The following is an 18,134-nucleotide window of genomic DNA, read 5'->3' as shown; positions in this document are numbered from 1 at the left end:
CTAATAATGATCAATATGGCATTGTTATGGTTGTCTTGCCGCCATCTCTTTCCATTTCCCATGATCTGAGACATCCGTGACAGCGTTCAAGCCAAGCGTGCACTTCGTCCGTCTCTTGATCGGACTGTGAAAATGTATCCTGAGTGTCAAGGACTGAGACTCGGGGACCGACACTCCGGTTATTCTTCTCCTCCAAGATTAGAATTCCCCAGACCCAAGGAGAACATGGGGAAAAAAAGCCGCACTCACTGGTGGTTTCAGCGATACATCATTACATACACCAACACCGCCGTCGCCCTTTTGATAGGTCCTGTGGAGACACCAGTAACCACAACTCCATCACCGTTTAATTTTCCGTTGCAACGCTGACCCGAATAATGCCATTAAGACAGGGGGTGCCTATCGAGTTCTCGCGGAATTCCAAGAGAACTCAACGGCCGTTGGCCTCTTTCCCTGAGGTTTAGAGTTTAATCGCGGATATTGGATCGCCCGTGGTGTCCACACAGCCATCGCAGATTCTCACCGCCGCCTAGTCGTCACGTTCTGATTCTAAGTTCAAACCAGAAAACTGAGGAAGGGTCAGTGACCTCCCTTACGTGCAATTGCATTGTGTGCCATGTTGACCATTCTGCAGCGTGTCCAGTAACCAGTTCGATCTCAAGCCTCCCTCCGAAACGGAACCGCTCGTTATCGTTCCTCCCCTCTCCCCACACCCGTTCTTCGGTTGTACCAGGAGTGACCAGACTAGCCCGGCCTAGCCTCCGGACTTTGGAACCAATCTGTTGACATCAACGTTTTTTTTCCCTAACCCTTTTTTTATTTTTTCTTTTTCGAGCGCATCGTTCCCTAATCACCACCGTCCCTCATTATCGAACCGGCGAACCTCTGGGTGTGATTTGATTAAAAGGGCTCGATATAACCCCGGGTCGGAGGAATTGGTTGGCAATTGGCATCGGAAACTGATGTAACGGATCGCGTCTCTTCGCCCTTGCTCTTCCAGTGGGAGCCTGGAAATCAGACCAGACCATTACCCGACCGGCTACGATTTAAAGGAAGATACCAGTCGCAGACCTTTGCACATACCCTACCGTACGCCTCTCTGAAACTCGATCGAACTTGGTTACACCGCTCTGCGAAGCACATCGGCAACAGCGTCGACAGGTAGATAAGGCACACCTCAAATTGCGTTCCTTTGACGTTAGAGCTATGCACTGACGAGCTTGCGCGAAGTCTACAAGGGCGACTGTCTATCGAAAGAGTCCGTACAGTCTCAATGCGGCCCCAGTGAGTCCTCCTGTCGGAGATATCCTCATTTGAGGGAGATTGCGTGACGGGTTACTGATGTTACCATGTGTCAATTGCTAGACGGGAATATCACATTGTGGTTCTAGGTGCTGGTAGGCATATTCTTTCTGTCGGAAGGCGCCCGAAAGACCTTTTTTCGGCTAACTGATTGTCGTTTGTCTGCGCTGTAGGAGGTGTGGGGAAAAGTTGTCTTACTGGTACGTACTCTTCTTTTCTCATTTCACCCTTGTTCCTCCTCTTTGCTCGCAGTGAGAACTGCGTCGTTGATTCAAGGATCTTCATCAATGAGGTACACGATCTGACTTTCACAGCTCAATTCGTTCAGAATGTGTGGATCGAAAGCTATGACCCCACGATTGAAGACTCCTATCGAAAGCAGATTGAGGTCGATGTGAGTCGCTTTCGACGGTTGCGCTGGAATTCTAATGCTGACTTTTCCAGGGCCGGCAATGTATTCTGGAAATGTATGTTTTCGCAGGACCTTGTTGACTGGGAGAATTGCCACCGATGTTAGCTTGAGAATACTGACGCTTGAATTGTTCGAAAGACTCGATACGGCAGGGACCGAGCAGTTCAGTAAGTCCACCCGCTCTTGGATATTATCGCTTTTCGGCTAACGTGATTCTGTAGCCGCTATGAGGTAATTTATCTTATGCACTCCTTTTCCGATGGTTTCTGTGCTTTTTCAGCCAAGCATGTTAATCGTATAGATGCCAGCTTCAGCTCGCCACATGGTGCTAACCATCTTTCTCTCACTCTCCAGGGAACTTTACATGAAGCAGGGTCAAGGCTTTCTGCTCGTATTCTCCATCACCAGCATGTCATCCTTGAACGAGTTGTCCGAACTGAGAGAGCAGATCATCCGGATAAAGGATGATGAGAAAGTCCCCATTGTCATTGTGGGCAACAAATCCGATCTGGAGGAAGACCGCGCTGTTCCGCGGGCTCGAGCATTCGCACTTTCCCAGAGCTGGGGTAATGCTCCCTACTATGAAACTTCGGCGCGTCGGAGAGCGAACGTCAACGAGGTCTTTATTGATCTTTGCCGGCAAATAATCAGAAAAGATATGCAAGGAAACTCGTCCAGCGGTTCCGACAGTCTAGCAAGAAAGCGTGAAGGCGCCGGTCGTTACGATAAGAAGAAAGAAAAGAAACGACGAAAGGGCCCCTGTGTCATCTTATAAACCCCAAATCGACAACAGCACCAGCGCTACGACTGCCGCGGGAAACCCCCAAAACGTCTGATTTCCTGTTCATTCCTGTCCATCGGTTCTGTGTATCACTGCTCATACATCTTGAGCTTCGACCGACATTCTTCACACTCACACATACCCATCAATTGTTTACAATTTCCTCACGATGTGCCCCATATCATACTACACTATACGCCATTTACGTGCCCTTCCCAACGGTAGAACGATGTTCGATTATAACGTGTTATTTTCAATATTACGAGTTGCACCTGACTTTCAAAGGCTGGAAAAGTTGTCGAGTGATCTCCTGACGAATTCCTTTTATCCCCTTTTCGACTGCCCTTCCGTGTTGTTCTTGCAATTGGTATCAACATTCCTCATGTTCTTGTCTACCCTCCTGAGAGGCTCTGTTTGGACCGATTCCAGGGGAATCGGGTTGACTTCATTACATCAGCTTGGTATCATGTTCCTACTATTCTTGTATACCACCTATTTTCTAGAAGAATCGAGGAATTTGCCGTCTTGACCGCTCCGTCACAGTCCCCTTCCTGCCGTTTACTGACTGGAGTAGGGGGTCCAACCTGTTGTCATGCTAGTTCAGGGAAAACTGGCAGCCGGTGTGTCTACGGTTTACGAGTCCAAATCTATATGGAATGTGCACAAAGCGAATTTCGTGAGTAATGACTGCTGAATTAGGCTACAAGTTTACATTCTGAAAACACCGAAACGAGTCTGCACATCCTTGTCTACTCTGCCACCAAGAGCAGCCGCAAGACTCAGGCCCAAGACATGTCTCGTCTGTGCTGGCGGAATGACACCATCGTCCCAGAGACGAGCGGAAGAAAAGATCGCTTCTGACTCACGGTCGATCCGTGCTTTCAGTTCCGGATCGGCGGTTCTACCGACTGCCTCCATGACAGCGGATAATTGTTCGGACCCCATTACGCCTATCTTCGCGTTGGGCCACATGAACATCAGTCGTGGAGAGTAGGCGCGGCCGCTATAAGAGACGCAGCAAAGTTAGCCTAGTTCTCTGTGTCGTCGAGGTAAATACAGCATAACAAGGGGCACTTACCACATCCCGTAATTTCCTGCTCCGGCGCTGGAGCCAAACACAACTGTAAATTTGGGAACATCCGCACAAGCCACTGCAGTCACCAGTTTGGCGCCGTTCTTGGCGATCCCGCCCTTCTCTGCGTCTGCTCCGACCATGAAGCCGGAGATGTTCTGAAGGAATAGCAAGGGGATTTTGCGTTGAGCGCACAGTTCAATGAAGTGCGCTCCTTTCAAAGAAGACTCGGAAAATAGAATGCCGTTGTTCGCGACGATACCGACCTGGTGGCCGTAGATACGAGCAAATCCAGTCACGAGGGTGGTTCCATAGTCACGTTTGAACTCTGCAAACTCGCTGCCATCGACAATACGGGCAATGACTTCGTGGGCTGGTATCTGCCGGCGGAGATTGGTTCCGACGATGCCGTCGAGCTCGGCCGGGTCATACAGCGGCTCTTTGATGGTATTTGCGGAGACCTGAGGTACGCTTGTTTTAGGGTAGTTGAGATTGGCGACGGATCTCCGGGCGAGGACAATGGCATGGGCATCGTCCACGGCCAAGTAATCCGTGACACCGGAGATGGTGCTGTGTAGCTGGCCACCACCCAGATCCTCTGCGGAGACGACTTCACCCGTCGCTGCCTTGACCAGAGGAGGACCAGCCAGGAAGATTGTTCCCTGATTCTCGACAATGATAGTCTCATCGCTCATGGCAGGAACATAGGCGCCTCCTGCTGTGCAGGGCCCCATGACCACAGAGATCTGAGGGATCCCAAGAGAACTCATTCTGGCTTGGTTGAAGAAGATCCGTCCGAAATGCTCCTTGTCGGGGAAGACATCTGCCTGGTGGGGGAGATTGGCACCGCCCGAATCGACAAGGTAGAGGCATGGAAGCTTGTTCTCCTGGGCAATTGCTTGCGCGCGGAGGTGCTTCTTCACGGTAATGGGGTAGTATGTTCCTCCCTTGACAGTGCTGTCATTAGCCACGATCATACAGGTAACGCCCTCCACTTGGCCAATGCCTGTAATAATGCCTCCAGCGGGAACGTCCTCCCCGGGATAGACGTCATGGCCAGCTAGGGGTGAAAGCTCCAGGAAGGACGTCCCTGGATCAATGAGCGCAGTGACACGATCGCGCGGGAGCATCTTTCTTCGAGCGACATGCTTCTCCTTAGCTTTTTGCGGTCCTCCCTGTGCAATGGTTTTGTGTAGACTGGCCATTCGGTCCACCAACTCTCTCATCTGTTGCGCGTTCTCCTGGAATTCAGCGGAGGTGGTGTCCACCGCAGTGGGGAGCACGGAAATGGCGCTGGCATGATGCGGATGTGTATAACTGGCCACAGATCGTGACGAGATGCGAGTGTATGTTAAGACCGGGTGTCTTTGCGTCGGGAGTCGTCGAGGATACGGAAGGGCGGTTGCTCTTGAGCACAAGCCCGGAGGAGCGGAGATGGGGCACGCATTGCGGGGATGACTGTGGAGCAAAGGAAATGTTGATGTTCAGCCGATGTCCGGGGGTATTTATGGCATGGCCTTGACTGCAATTTAAAGAGTGGCCTCAGAAGACAGGACAGTGTCCTCAAGAAAGTGGGAAGTGATTTTGAGAAGGGGAAGACTGCGGGTTGATGATGGGAGAGAAAAAGAAGGGCATGACGATGAGTCCCCGGACTCCAGCTTGATCGGCTGCGGAGAAGAAACAGCGACGATTGCCGCGTTTACCCGCCGCTGGCCTCAGGCCCGCTCTTCTCTCCGCCTCGCATCGCTATGTAAATGCAACCATCCTCGGCTTTGATTTTGCTAAACATCCATCATTCTCTTTCGTTACCTGAGAGTTCTCAAGTCTCCCCTGGAAGAGTGTTTATTCTCATTCACAATGGCTTCCGTAGCGTCCATATATCGGACTTCGTCCAGGACCCTTTGCAGGATGAGGACGCCGCTCATCTACACCCCCGCATCAAGGTCGCTGGCAACAAAACATCCCAAGGGATTCGTACCGCCCACCGAGGACGAGCTGCTGGAGTTGAGAGAGCGAGTACAAGAGTTTACGAGTATGTGATGAGCCTTTCATCATCCGATTATCACGTTATATCTGCCCTTCCCCGATACTTATGCGTATTCAAGGGCGTGAAATACCTGAGGAGGTCGCCGCTCGGACAGATTCGCAGAATGAGTTCCCTGCAGAGATGTGGAAGAAACTTGGAGACGCTGGGTTAGTGCTTCAAGGCATCTTCGTACCATACAAGAGCTAATTGTGTTTCACTAGGTTCCTTGGTGTCACTGCCAATGAGGAGTATGGTGGACTGGGAATGGGTTATCAAGCGCACTGTATCGTGATGGAAGAACTCAGCAGAGCTTCAGGTATTTGGCACTGTTTGCGGCTCTTCAAGGCTTGTTTTCGAACCTTGAGGTTGACCCGTTTGATTTGCAGGGAGTATCGCTTTGTCCTACGCAGCACATTCGCAGCTCTGCGTAAACCAACTGTCCTTGAACGGTACTGAAGACCAGAAGGCTCGGTTCCTCCCTGGTCTTCTGTCCGGCGAGAAGGTCGGAGCATTGGCCATGTCAGAGCACTCCGCAGGCTCTGATGTGGTCAGTATGAAGACAACTGCTAAAGCAGTCGACGGTGGTTGGGTGCTGAACGGCACCAAGATGTGGATCACGAACGTGAGTAGTCATCAATCCTACAGCAGCTCTTGTGAGCGCTGACACTGACTTGTCTACGACCTAGGGCCCCGACGCAGACTACATTGTCGTCTATGCCAAAACAGAGCCGGAAAAGGGCTCCAAGGGTATCTCCGCATTCGTCGTCGAAAAGAAATTCAAGGGCTTCTCCTGCGCGCGCAAGCTCGACAAGTTGGGTATGCGTGGATCAAACACCGGAGAACTTGTTTTCGAAGATGTCTTCGTCCCCAAGGAGAATCTCCTCGGAGAGTTGAACAAGGGCGTTAGAGTTCTCATGGAAGGTCTTGATCTTGAGCGGCTTGTCCTCAGCGCTGGTCCACTCGGGTAGGCTTCCCTGAGTGAAAAAGAAACATCTCACGGTCCGAAGATGATGATGCTAATCGGAGTCCAATAGAATCATGCAAGCAGCCCTCGACCTCGTGCTCCCATATACCCATACTCGCAAACAATTCGGAACCCCCATTGCCCACAACCAGCTTATTCAGGGAAAGCTGGCAGATATGTATACCAAGCTTTCGGCATCGCGCTCTTATACCTATGCGACGGCACGACATATCGATAACTCTGCAGCTACCGGGGAGGTTTCGATCCGCACGCAGGACTGCGCGGGCGCCATCTTGTACGCTGCCGAGAGAGCTACCGAGTGTGCTCTGGATGCTATTCAGCTTATGGGCGGCAATGGGTACATCAATGAGATCCCTGCTGGGCGGCTGCTCCGGGATGCGAAGCTCTATGAGATTGGCGCCGGTACTAGTGAGATCAGACGGATGGTGATCGGGCGCGCTTTTAACAAGGAATATGCATAGACTGCATGAAAGATGAATGTATAGACGAATCGAAATCCTTTGGCATCTAATTCTTGCATTATCTAAATATACGTATAGCCCAATTTAGGCCTTGTCGGTTCATGTACCGGTTTATTTCTGATTCGTCTTCTGCCTGGTTGATCTTCTGCCCGGGCCCGATGATGCAGTCGCGGCAGTTCCTTTTTTGCCAGCTGTGTTCACTACATTGCTTTCTGACCTTAACCTCTTGGAAGCATCGGTGCTGTTATCCTGATGCTCCTCGGCAAGATCCGAAGCCTTACGTTTCCGATGCTTCCCGGAAGAAAGCGATGAGCCGTTGCCCGCAACATCGGTCGGTTCGGCTTCAACTTGTTTCGTGGCGATATCGTACATTTCCTGGTCTTCAAGAGAGCGCGTAAAGTCGTTCAATTCGGGAACGACGGGCACGCTGGTGATTGATTCCATCGCTCTGATTCTATGTAGCGGAATCGATGACACAGACTCCGGAGGAGTCGATGCCAGGCTATTGTCGGAGGCAGCGTCAGTTTCGCGAAGATTATCCAGCGAGGCGCCAGAGGTGCAGTCTGAACTGTCTTCCTTTTGGCTTTCTTTTTGTAATATGGTGCCGATTAATCGAGAGCGAGTGTGTTCCTTGTCCGCCTTGAGATGGCCCCGCTTGCGCAGACGTAGGGCAGGATGAGAATTTCGAAACACCTCTCGCCAATTCTTTAGCAGTGCGACCTTCTCCCCATCACCCGGCTCATACAAAGCGGCCGTGTTTTTCTTGTCATCGGAGCTCTTCCATACCACTGCTTGAAAAGATGCCTGGTCTGTCTTGAATGCTGGTGATTCTGCGACAACTCCGCCGCGATGTAGCCGGTGCACCAATGTCTTCTGTTCCAGCAATTCTTGTCGCTGAATATCCTCAAGCAATTCTCTGGAATATCCGCTGTTCTTCGTTATATCCATCATGCGTCGCCTCTTTTCAATGGTTGGGTCGTCGTCATAATAATCATCCGACAATTCGTCCCAATCACTGTAAAAGTCCTCTACGTCGAGGGCGGGATCATCGACGTACAACGCGTCGTGGGTAGCGGCTTCAGCTAAATCATCCTATAACGTTAATTGACTCGTCAGTATAATCGAGGACACGTCCGCTACTTAATCACAGATTGCAGCGAGCGCAAAGACTAACAGCAATGGTTGGATCTGGTTCCTCAATCCAGAAAACATCTTCATCGTCGTATTCGTCCAGACATTCGTCATCTGACATTTTGAAAGGCGAGAAGACGTTGGCGAAGTCGGATCACAGAGCGATAAAATTGCACCGCTTCGTTGTCGAGAAATCGTAACTAGGCCGCCAGGGATTGGAAGGACCTCAGGAGAGCAGAAATTTTCCGTGGCGACAAATAGGCCCCGCGAGAGAGAAAGGAAAAGAGGCTCTTTGCAATAAGCAAGCACAAACAAGCTATATATCTCAATTGATCTCAAGTATAACAGAAACGACCGCAAATGATCCAAAAAAAATTCGACGGTGACGTCGTGTCTTCGGGCTGATCGCTGTCTCTTCGACTTCCGCCCAGCAGAACTTGGCGAGATGGACTGCAGAGTGGAGTAGGGGTCACGTGCATACATTTCCCCGCAGTTTCGCTTTGCGTCGGCTCAAGGGGGTGATGATACTGTCATGCTTCGGGAAGAACCTAGCCAGGGCCTTGTTTTTCTTAAGACTCGCGGAGAGCTCCTCAAAGCTACTTTCGCTCGTATCTGAACTATGCTGAGGGTTTTGAAGAATCTGCACAGAAATTCAACATAGGGCTGTTTAGCAGCAGAATTCGTCGCTATGGCTCTCTCGTCTCTTCTCCGCATTTCTTCCCGCATGGGCCCGACAGCAGCTCGACGGTCACGAAGAGCAGCATCCACTGTCGCCAGTACTCATGTGCCACAGAGGAAACTGGACTCGGTTCTTATTGCCAACAGAGGAGAGATAGCATTGTATGATTGCGACGGTTTGACGTTTTATTTACCTCCACTGACCAGATTGATAGACGAGTAGGTCGGACGGCTTCTCAACACGGTATCAAAGTGACAACGCTATACACGGATCCCGACAGACATGCACAGCATGCGTTGAGCTCACCATTTGCATTTAATCTCGGCTCAGTCTCTGCATATCTCGATGGTGATCGCATCATCGAGATTGCGAAGAGAGAAGGCTGTCAAGCGATACATCCCGGTTACGGTTTTGTAAGTATCTGCCAACGAATAAACGATCGCTGTACACTTATCATTGTTGTCTGTAGTTGAGTGAAAACTCAGAATTTGCGCGGAAATGCACAGAAGCTGGTCTAGTCTTCATCGGTCCGCCATGGAAAGCAATCGAGGATATGGGAGACAAGAGGTATGCCGATCACGAAGGCCCATCTTTTAGCCCTCGCTAATACCTTGAAGCCAGTCAAAGAAGATCATGACAGCTGCAGGTGTACCTTGCGTTCCTGGCTATCACGGCTCAAATCAAGACGTGAACTTCCTCGAAGCCGAAGCCGATAAGATTAAATACCCCGTGCTTATTAAAGCAGTCAAAGGTGGCGGCGGGAAAGGGATGCGTATCGTCAGGTCTAAAGCCGAATTTCAGGCTCAATTGCAATCTGCGAAATCAGAAGCCATGAACTCGTTCGGAGACGACCACGTCTTGGTCGAGAAGTACATTACAACACCACGTCACATCGAAGTTCAGGTCTTTGCAGACAAGTATGGGAACTGCGTCGCTCTGGGGGAGAGAGATTGCAGCATACAAAGACGGCATCAGAAGATCCTTGAGGAGTCTCCAGCACCCCATCTACCAGACGCAACCAGAAAAGATATCTGGGCGAAGGCGAGAGCTGCAGCGCTGGCCGTAGGCTACGAGGGTGCCGGTACAGTCGAGTTCATTTTCGACAACGACACCGGCGAATTCTTCTTTATGGAGATGAATACTCGGCTGCAGGTTGAGCATCCCGTTACTGAAATGGTCACCGGTCAGGACCTCGTGCACTGGCAGATCAAGATCGCGGAGGGAGCCCCTCTGCCATTGACTCAGGGTCAAGTTGAAGCTGAAATGGCTCACCGCGGACACGCCATCGAGGCTAGAATATATGCGGAAAATCCGGACCAAGGTTTCATCCCTGACTCTGGCACTCTGCTACACGTCCGCACTCCTGCAACGTCAGACGACGTGAGAATAGATGCGGGTTTCGTCGCAGGAGATGAAGTCTCAGCTCACTACGACCCAATGATTGCAAAACTGATCGTTCGCGGTGCCACCCGGGAAGAGGCAATCCGCAAACTAGCAGCCGCCTTGGAAGAATATGAGGTCGCAGGCCCTATCACCAACATCGAGTTCATCAAATCCGTTTGCAGAAGCCCAGATTTCATCAAGGGCGAGGTGGAGACGGGCTACATTGATAAGCACCGCGATGAATTGTTCGTTAAGGATCCGGTTGAGGATGAGGTCCTTGCACAAGTGGCGCTGGCTTGTTTACACCACAACTCCGAACCAGCGACCGGAAAGCAAGCAAACTTTGAAGGGTCCGCTGTCGGATTCAGTCCCAGCTATCAAGTACGAGAGATGACACTAGCAGAACTGACTCCGGGGCGGAAAGATGGCACAAAATTCAATGTTCGTGTCAAGCAGACTGGCAACAATGTGTTTGACATCGAGGTTGGCAGTCGTGTTTTCGAGCAGGTGACGAGCCACAGCGATCCCGCATCCAAAGTCGTGACATCCTTCTTTCCTCACACTCGACTTGACACAACTGTGATACAAGACGGGGATTCCATCGTTGCGTTCCAGCGAGGTAATCAATACCGCCTGAGCATCCCACGGGCTAAATGGATGGATAAAGCATTGGGCATGAAGGATGTCACCAACAGTGTCTTGGCCCCAATGCCCTGCAAGGTGCTGCGCGTGGAGGTCAAGGCAGGCGATGTTGTGGAAAAAGACCAGCCGCTGGTTGTGATTGAGAGTATGAAGATGGAAACAGTAATTCGCAGCCCCCAGAAGGGAACCATCTCCAAAGTGGTACATCAAAAAGGGGTAGGTCACACGCCTCTTTTCCTTGTGTTTTTGTTTTTATTCTCATTACCCCCTGCGCATCGTTCCCGTTTATTGATCGGTCACTTGACCGATAGCATGACACTCTTAATTAATGGCCTGGATCTCGGCCCGTTGGTTTGGCGCCAAGTCGGACCAGAATGTCTGGAGTTTGGGAGTCTTGGAGAGCTGTGGCCGAAGCACGGACCCTCACGTCAAGCTTCGAGAACATTTTCCCTTGTGCTTCCAGAACTTGCGCGTTTTTGATCTCTCGTTTTCAGGAGTGGTAGATGACTAACGTGTTCTTACAGGATCAATGCAAGAGCGGTACTCCTCTGGTCGAATTCGCAGAGGAAGGTGAAGGGACTTCCAGTTGATGCACCAACTTTCCATTGGGACTCGAATATGACCGATCGGGGACGGACATTGTACTGTGTAGGTTGATATGTTTTGCCAGATTCCCTTTCGGGCGTAGACATCTGCATTAGATTCAAATACAGGGCCTGCATACGTTTTAACCTTGGTCATGAGTCGGCATGTCTGCATCAAAATTGATTAGTAAACCTCCTGCATCGATAAGTAACGTAATCGGTAAGCGAGCCGCCACTGCAACCGAGCCGCCATCCAAGATTCGCCGGAGATGAAATTGAAGCTATTTTCAACCCCTAAAACATGATTATATTACTAGATCTAGCTATTCTTGCGCTGCGGACATTGCAATTGCTTATGGCCTAGAATATGGCAGTCACTGCAGCGCAGGGGTGCCCATTGAGGGCGTTGTTCTGCATCTACTGCCTGCTCTGAAGGATAGATGGGATAGCTTCAGTAGCCTAATTTCTGTGCTAAATGAACTCCTGCCCTTCCTGGATAGAGAATCCCTCTGCAGCTTCTATCTGCCTCCTAGATCACTTCTGATTTGGAACCTGCTTCTTATGTGCAGCATGTAGATCCTGATTTTCCTTTGCAAGAAAGGATGGCATTATTCATTGCCATCTCACACCCCTTGATAAGCTAATCTAGCGCAGCCTTAGGAGGGTAGGAGGGCTGTATGTACACTCCCTGAGTAGCTTCTTAAGCATACTTTCCTGCTTCTTTAACTGCTTCAGATTATAAGGTGTTTTTAGGGCGGAATCTATTAATCAGCTGCCTGGTGGTGTAGGGGTTTTAAGCTGGATATTAAGCTAACTGAGCACTTGATCTAGATTCAGTGGTATTAATCTAGTTGCTAAGAAGCCACTTTTGATATTATCTGATAAAAAGATTACTGTACAGGCCTGCGGATAGGCCTTAAGGAAGTTAAGCTTATTAATATGGTTAAAACCAACTCACATCTTCTCCTTAATTAAGCGACTATACACGCGCTTTAGAGGAGAAAAACAGCCAACATCTAGAGGCTGAAGAAGATGTGATAAATATACAGGCATATAGAGTAGAATAATATTATTCTTACTATGGATCTAATTAAATTAAGATGTTAGATGGCTTCCATGGCTATTAAGAATCAAGAGTTAATATGATAATATCTACCAGCTATATAACTTGTAGTAGTAGGAATAAAGACTACTTAAAGCCACTATAATCTAATCTGATTAGTTGTCTATCTATTCTTACTAACCTCAATCCGCTAGCCTGCTAGTAAGGCTTAATCTTAATACTAGCCCTCAATATGGACCTTTCCTTTGAAGATAATACATAGTAGAAGCACAGTAGCACCCATCTAGTAGAGTTAATACACTCTATAGATGTAACCCATTCGCGGTTCCCTAGCTGGATAGAAATAGCTAACTAAGCATCTCAGCTCTTATAACTACCTTAGTAGTAGCTACTAAGCCCATTACAAAGCTAGTTTCATCAAAGTTATAGATATCTTTAGGTGCAATCCTATACTACATTATTATGATCTAGACATAATTAAATTATTCTAGGATGATATTTAGGTCTTTGCTTTTAGCACGCTGGTGATTATAGTGCCTAGAAAAACAGGTTTTAATCTCATCATGCTAACTAATGAAGTTATATACCTATTTCTCTCTAACAGTCTGGGTAGGAGTTAAACCACGCTATATAAGCAGGATGTTTGCTATTTCTTATATATGAGATGGTTGGGGAGCTGCTCCGTGTTAATCTATAGATAGAATCCATCTAATAAGTGATTCCTCTTCATTATAAGTCATTTTATAGCCATTTGCGCGTGCTTCATTGCGGTATTTGCTGCCATTTAACTAATTACATAGAGTTGAACAAGGGACATTGAATATCTGCGCAGCCTTGCTAATTGCTAAGATTTCCTTCTTTTCTAGAGCTGATATTGCAAGTAGGATCCTGCCTTCCTACTCCACCAATTTCCTTGCATTTGTATGCGTTTTTGGTGGCATAGTAGCTGTTTGGATAGCTTTGAATTTGAACGCGTTAGAATCAGACGGGAAAGTGGCGGCTCGCTTACTGATTACATTAACTACTGTTTAAAGTAAAGACTGTCAATAATAAGTAGCGAATGGCATAGCTTAAAAACCATCATCACTAAATTACTAAAAGTATGCACAGTTCAGAAAAGGCTTGAGACCACCCTGGTCATTCTGGTGAAGCCACTGCCTTGTGCCGTCTCGGAATTAAGCCTGGGGCTTCAGAGGATATAGGGGCATCTAATCTTTGCCTTGCTGTGTAGGGCTTCCAGGCTCATAACTATCAACCATCAAACCACTATGCTAAAAAGGTGTCTAGACTTCCATTTCTAGCATAGTAGAAATGATAGTGCATATTCTGGTTGATAGCTGCTCATATTATCAGCCTCTTCATATCTCTCCTCTAGCAGCATAGCGACGATATCCTCGCGTTTCTTCCCCATCGCCTCAGTAGGGAGGCTTGTTCGAGCGTTCTTGTAAGGAGCCGTGTGGTGGGCTACTTAGGGAGGTTCCTAGTCAGCGGGGTGTCGTCGACTAGGCTGCGACTCGCTGCTACGATTACTAGGTTATGGGAGTATGTAGGTTTGCTAACAAAAACGTATGTATTGCAATGATCAGAACGAACCGCTTGGTTTCCCCCAAGCCGTTCGGTTCCCCCTATTTCTATTCTGCGTGTGCGGAGTTCAGACAAACTATTATCCAAGCGAGGGAGCGGGCCCCCGCTGGAGGTACGCCGGTGGTTCGGCACGTGACAGTTCTCGAGCAGGATAGAAGCTGCTCTATCTAAGGCCTGCAGAGATCCATAGCATTTCTGTTTAAAAATATAACGAAGGATATGAGACCCTAGACTGATAGGAACCATGTCCGGACACCTTTTTAGCCTAGTGGTATTATATTTCAATAATTTCTGTTGGTCTAGAATATATTAGCGATAAAAAGAGCATCAAGGGTATTTGTAGAACAATACCGAGATCATTCACATTGTCCGGGGTGAGGCCATATAGCATATGGAAAGATTGCCATTTAGTGCTGTTTTTCTTGTAGCACTCAGTGACTACCATAGCATCAGATCGCACATCACCCCTGTGGATAACATCCTTATTCAGTCTGCGGATTTCCTCCTTTCAGCGTTCTGTGTCTTTGTTAAGCGCATCTCGCACCCATGTGGAAATGGCCTTTTGACGGATATCCAGATGGCTCTGGCAGTGAGATTCGAGTTTCTGGCAGTGCCAGAAAAAGCCCATGACTAATCCGAACCCCAACCCACAAGGAATGGTAAGGTCCATTTTGATCAGATATGTTCATTTCTTTCATTTTGGCGTCATCTCGCTCCATCGCCTGTTTTAGGGAGGCCGGGGTTCGGGATGGAAAAGCAATAACACCTCAAGAAATTGAAGGTGATTAGGCCATCAGAAAGGAGTTCATAATTAAACATAATTAAAGAGTATTGTGAGGCCGGCCGAGTGCGCTGTTTTCAGTATGGACCAAGTGTGGGCTGGATGCTCAATAGTGAGAGGCCTCTAATCAGTCTCTGAGTTATAACTGAGCAATCAGTGAGCGGCCAATCGCCAGCACTGAGCACTCAGAGAGTGGTGCAAAAATATTGCGTAGTCACTGTATGTAGACCAAGTTCCCTGTTAAAAAAAAAAAAAAAAAAAAAAAAAACCCAAACGTCAAGCAAGGACTGATCAGCCTAAGTTTGGGGTGAGCGATTAGGTTGCTTAAGGGAGGTGCTTATGGTCTCATGAAGTCATGTCTAAATTGGACACCAGCTATTTAGTCATATAAAATTATACTGATCAATATAGTAGACCACACCGTGCTCCTTAGTGCGCTCGATCCCTCTTGTGCTACAGAGTACAGTGCTTAGACTTGGTCGCGACAGGATCAGCTAAGATGTGGCAAATAAACTAATGATCTCCTCACCTATGAGGCACATTTGCACATAATCTACAGGAGGCAAGTACCAGTAACCGAGTACATGCAGGCTGTAGCGGTTAGCTTGCCATAAAATGGATGCTGGCATTTGGCACGCATGCAGGATATTCAAAATTGAAGCACTCGATGTATATTTTTACTTTTTCTTGACAAGAAGAGGTCGTGATAAATATTGGATGAAATGTTTCTGATGATAAACATCGACATAACGGATGACTCGGTGGCGTGCATGATCAATACTTTGCTACTACTCACTCTACCAACAGACTTAACAGTATTGTTGAATTGAGTTTTTGACAATATTACTGCAACTACTATTATAGAATTAGCGATTATTGGAGGTACGACATCTTTCCTAGTTCTGATGCCAACATTATTTGGGTACGACTTGTTCTCATTCACAAGCACACGAGGGCAAGGGGTAGATAGAGGACACATCCAGATACTCCTTAGAAATGCTAATGCCAGTGAGAACACAAAAGAATAAAAAGATAATAATGAAAATAAAAGCAACAAATACCGGAAGATGGTTAATGGACAGAATTTTCTACTAGCTGGTGAAACCTCGCGAGGATCGAGGGGTCGTGTTGGAGTCATGCGGAAAGAAAAAGGGCAGCGCGGCGACGAAGCCGGGATGCCTAATGGGCCAGTGGCTTGGGAATCCGGTAGAAACCCCCCACTGCATGGCAGATCTTGGTCCGGATCGCTGCATGGCGGTTGGGGTCTGGCCCAGTTTTTTCATCACCGCCTGACATCGCGCAGAAATACATATAAACAAAGGAAGAACTTGTTAGAAAAAGAAAATGTTCCAGAAAAAGAAACCTACGAATGGGAATTTTATCCTGAATCATACGCCAGTCATCCAGGTCACGCCTGCAATTCCTTCTGTCGGACTTGTCTGTTCCATCGGATATCCCAGTGCGGCGTTCCATTCAAGGTACTACTTATTTCACCGCAATTGCTCCAGCTTTTGTATATACCTCTCTACACAGCAGCAGTAACTAGATACTTTTAATTGATGGTTGTACCTAATACACACGACTAACTGCGTACTTACTATCTCTCGCTGGCTACAATTACATTCCCAGCTCCTCCATTTTCTATTTCCTTCTTTGCCAACTTCTGGACCCGCGGACGCGCATAATTATTTGCCAGCTCGCCGAGTGCCATCTGCTTCCTTGACCAAGGGAGGTCACCACTTCTATTTCCATTCCTTCTTCTGGGATTTATTATTAAAATTTGCCCTCGCCTAGAGTACTTATTCGGACTTTCCCTCTCCTTCTCTCAAGCTCTTTTACCTTTGTTTGCTCTCTCTCTCTCTCCTCCCTGTCCCATCCCTTACTCCTGAAGACAATATCCCGCCAAGTACAATCTTCTATCCATATATCTCTCACATATACGATGTTCAAATCCACGGTCGCTCGTCAAGCCGCGAAAGCTCTCAATCAGAGCTCTCGCCCTGCTGCATTCGCTGCCCCTCTCCGGTCTTCCGCCTCTAAGACTTTCTTCCGTCCCCTCTCGTACACAATTCCTCGCGCGAAAGATGCAAAAAAGGACACGGAAGATTCGGAGGTAGAAGGGCGATTCGCGCGTACTGATGAGAGCGTTGTAATTGAATACCCCAATGACGCGGACATGCCCCGTACTCCCATCGTCCAGGGCCGTGGAGGAATGCATTTCAAGCGTACCCTTGCCCAGTTCTCCCTAGAAAACAAGATCAGCTTGGTGACAGGAGGTGCTCGCGGTCTTGGTCTAGTCATGTCTCAGGCGCTTGTTGCGTCCGGCTCTGATTTGGCCATTGTTGATTTAAACCGTAAGTTTCAGGCGATTAATTGCAACAGTTGGATTCCGGAGATGATGGCTAATGCGCCACAGGAAAGGAAGCTGAAGAGCAGGCTCAGAAGCTCGTCGAACAGTTCAAGAAGGAAAATCCGGGCTTGGAACAGTAAGTCGATTGGCAGACCTCAGGCATTCTGGCCAGTAGCAGATCCTAACATCTTTTTTTTTTCCTTCTATCTAGAATGCCCAACGTTACAGCTCACTACGCCGACGTGGCCAACCCTGACTCTGTAAACAACGCAATTGCGGAAGTTATCTCAAAGCACGGCCGCATCGATCACCTGGTCACTTCCGCTGGTTTTACCGAGAACTTCGATGCCATCTCCTACCCCTACGACCGCATGCAAAAGCTCTGGGGCGTCAATGTCGATGGTACATACTTGTTTGCAATTGGTGTCGCAAAGCATCTCATGGAACGCAAGGCTCCGGGCAGCATGGTCTTGATTGGAAGCATGTCCGGTGCCATTGTCAACGTTCCTCAGCCCCAGGCTCCTTACAATGCGGCCAAGGCTGCTGTGCGTCACCTTGCCGCTTCTCTTGCTGTAGAGTGGGCCGCTCATGACATTCGGGTTAACTGCATCAGCCCCGGATACATGCTGACTGCTCTGTAAGCCACCATCTTCTACTTGATATTCTGAGCGACAGGCTGACGTCGTCAACCTCTATAGGACCCGCAAAATTCTCGATGAAAGGCCGGATCTCAGAGACAAGTGGACCTCCCTCATTCCTGTCGGAAAGATGGGCACTCCTGAAGACCTGATGGGCGCCGTGACCTTCCTCCTCAGTGACGCATCCAAGTACATTACTGGTGCGGATCTCCGTGTCGACGGTGGATACACTTTGACCTAAAGTGGAAGTGTGACTTGTC

The 18,134-nt window shown here is 48.6% G+C and overlaps 7 protein-coding genes across 7 annotated transcripts; 4 read left to right on the top strand and 3 right to left on the bottom strand.

The window, feature by feature from the left end:
• Nucleotides 1-1,363: 1,363 nt before the first annotated feature.
• Nucleotides 1,364-2,489, top strand: P174DRAFT_365885 (putative RAS small monomeric GTPase (Rsr1); the record flags this gene model as incomplete). The annotated part of the gene is made up of 6 exons (XM_024822085.1): nt 1,364-1,397; nt 1,476-1,502; nt 1,617-1,696; nt 1,853-1,881; nt 1,936-1,945; nt 2,016-2,489. Coding segments are annotated over 6 exons (654 nt in total), but the record flags the coding sequence as incomplete, so codon positions are not given.
• A 714-nt stretch (nt 2,490-3,203) lies between these two features.
• P174DRAFT_428625 (putative 3-methylcrotonyl-CoA carboxylase, beta subunit (MccB)) lies at nt 3,204-5,014 on the bottom strand (the record flags this gene model as incomplete). Its single annotated transcript, XM_024825526.1, has 3 exons — nt 3,204-3,498; nt 3,574-4,884; nt 4,926-5,014. 3 exons carry the CDS (start codon nt 5,012-5,014, stop codon nt 3,204-3,206), a joined length of 1,695 nt encoding a protein of 564 aa, XP_024685752.1.
• A 364-nt stretch (nt 5,015-5,378) lies between these two features.
• On the top strand, nt 5,379-7,116 carry P174DRAFT_438962 (isovaleryl-CoA dehydrogenase). The gene is made up of 6 exons (XM_024826672.1): nt 5,379-5,599; nt 5,673-5,760; nt 5,815-5,909; nt 5,980-6,215; nt 6,280-6,557; nt 6,628-7,116. The coding sequence occupies exons 1-6, from the start codon at nt 5,476-5,478 to the stop codon at nt 7,037-7,039; spliced, it is 1,233 nt and encodes a 410-aa protein (XP_024685751.1). The 5' UTR covers nt 5,379-5,475; the 3' UTR covers nt 7,040-7,116.
• Nucleotides 7,067-8,587, bottom strand: P174DRAFT_438961 (uncharacterized protein). Its single transcript, XM_024826671.1, has 3 exons — nt 8,214-8,587; nt 7,257-8,131; nt 7,067-7,230 (listed from the first exon to the last, which is right to left on the bottom strand). Exons 1-3 carry the CDS (start codon nt 8,289-8,291, stop codon nt 7,098-7,100), a joined length of 1,086 nt encoding a protein of 361 aa, XP_024685750.1. The 5' UTR covers nt 8,292-8,587; the 3' UTR covers nt 7,067-7,097.
• A 158-nt stretch (nt 8,588-8,745) lies between these two features.
• Nucleotides 8,746-11,436, top strand: P174DRAFT_402199 (acetyl/propionyl/methylcrotonyl-CoA carboxylase subunit alpha). Its single transcript, XM_024823950.1, has 4 exons — nt 8,746-9,010; nt 9,064-9,262; nt 9,319-9,416; nt 9,467-11,436. Exons 1-4 carry the CDS (start codon nt 8,859-8,861, stop codon nt 11,352-11,354), a joined length of 2,337 nt encoding a protein of 778 aa, XP_024685749.1. The 5' UTR covers nt 8,746-8,858; the 3' UTR covers nt 11,355-11,436.
• A 3,822-nt stretch (nt 11,437-15,258) lies between these two features.
• Nucleotides 15,259-16,207, bottom strand: P174DRAFT_102678 (uncharacterized protein). Its single transcript, XM_024820983.1, has 2 exons — nt 15,416-16,207; nt 15,259-15,360 (listed from the first exon to the last, which is right to left on the bottom strand). Exon 1 carries the CDS (start codon nt 16,022-16,024, stop codon nt 15,536-15,538), a length of 489 nt encoding a protein of 162 aa, XP_024685748.1. The 5' UTR covers nt 16,025-16,207; the 3' UTR covers nt 15,259-15,360; nt 15,416-15,535.
• A 621-nt stretch (nt 16,208-16,828) lies between these two features.
• On the top strand, nt 16,829-18,115 carry P174DRAFT_364357 (putative D-arabinitol dehydrogenase ArbD; the record flags this gene model as incomplete). The annotated part of the gene is made up of 4 exons (XM_024821982.1): nt 16,829-17,240; nt 17,303-17,372; nt 17,448-17,873; nt 17,935-18,115. The coding sequence occupies 4 exons, from the start codon at nt 16,829-16,831 to the stop codon at nt 18,113-18,115; spliced, it is 1,089 nt and encodes a 362-aa protein (XP_024685747.1).
• Nucleotides 18,116-18,134: the final 19 nt, after the last annotated feature.

This window comes from Aspergillus novofumigatus (assembly GCF_002847465.1).
Source record: "Aspergillus novofumigatus IBT 16806 chromosome Unknown P174scaffold_2, whole genome shotgun sequence".
NCBI classification, from domain to species: Eukaryota; Fungi; Ascomycota; class Eurotiomycetes; order Eurotiales; family Aspergillaceae; genus Aspergillus; species Aspergillus novofumigatus.
The sequence above is the reverse complement of the archived record's forward strand: the minus strand, read 5'-3'. Positions and strand labels throughout refer to the sequence as shown.

Excerpts from the sequence above, each read along its gene's own strand:
- P174DRAFT_438962 (XM_024826672.1), top strand. The coding sequence starts at position 5,476 with ATGAGGACGCCGCTCATCTACACCCCCGCATCAAGGTCGCTGGCAACA. Across the intron at positions 5,761-5,814 it reads AAGAAACTTGGAGACGCTGG|GTTCCTTGGTGTCACTGCCA; the intron begins GTTAGTGCTTCA and ends GTGTTTCACTAG. Across the intron at positions 6,216-6,279 it reads CCAAGATGTGGATCACGAAC|GGCCCCGACGCAGACTACAT; the intron begins GTGAGTAGTCAT and ends TCTACGACCTAG.
- P174DRAFT_438961 (XM_024826671.1), bottom strand. The coding sequence starts at position 8,291 with ATGTCAGATGACGAATGTCTGGACGAATACGACGATGAAGATGTTTTC. Across the intron at positions 8,132-8,213 it reads AACCAGATCCAACCATTGCT|GATGATTTAGCTGAAGCCGC; the intron begins GTTAGTCTTTGC and ends TTAACGTTATAG. Across the intron at positions 7,231-7,256 it reads GATGCTTCCAAGAGGTTAAG|CTGGCAAAAAAGGAACTGCC; the intron begins GTCAGAAAGCAA and ends TAGTGAACACAG.
- P174DRAFT_402199 (XM_024823950.1), top strand. The coding sequence starts at position 8,859 with ATGGCTCTCTCGTCTCTTCTCCGCATTTCTTCCCGCATGGGCCCGACA. Across the intron at positions 9,011-9,063 it reads AACAGAGGAGAGATAGCATT|ACGAGTAGGTCGGACGGCTT; the intron begins GTATGATTGCGA and ends CCAGATTGATAG. Across the intron at positions 9,417-9,466 it reads GAGGATATGGGAGACAAGAG|CCAGTCAAAGAAGATCATGA; the intron begins GTATGCCGATCA and ends AATACCTTGAAG.
- P174DRAFT_102678 (XM_024820983.1), bottom strand. The coding sequence starts at position 16,024 with ATGACTCCAACACGACCCCTCGATCCTCGCGAGGTTTCACCAGCTAGT.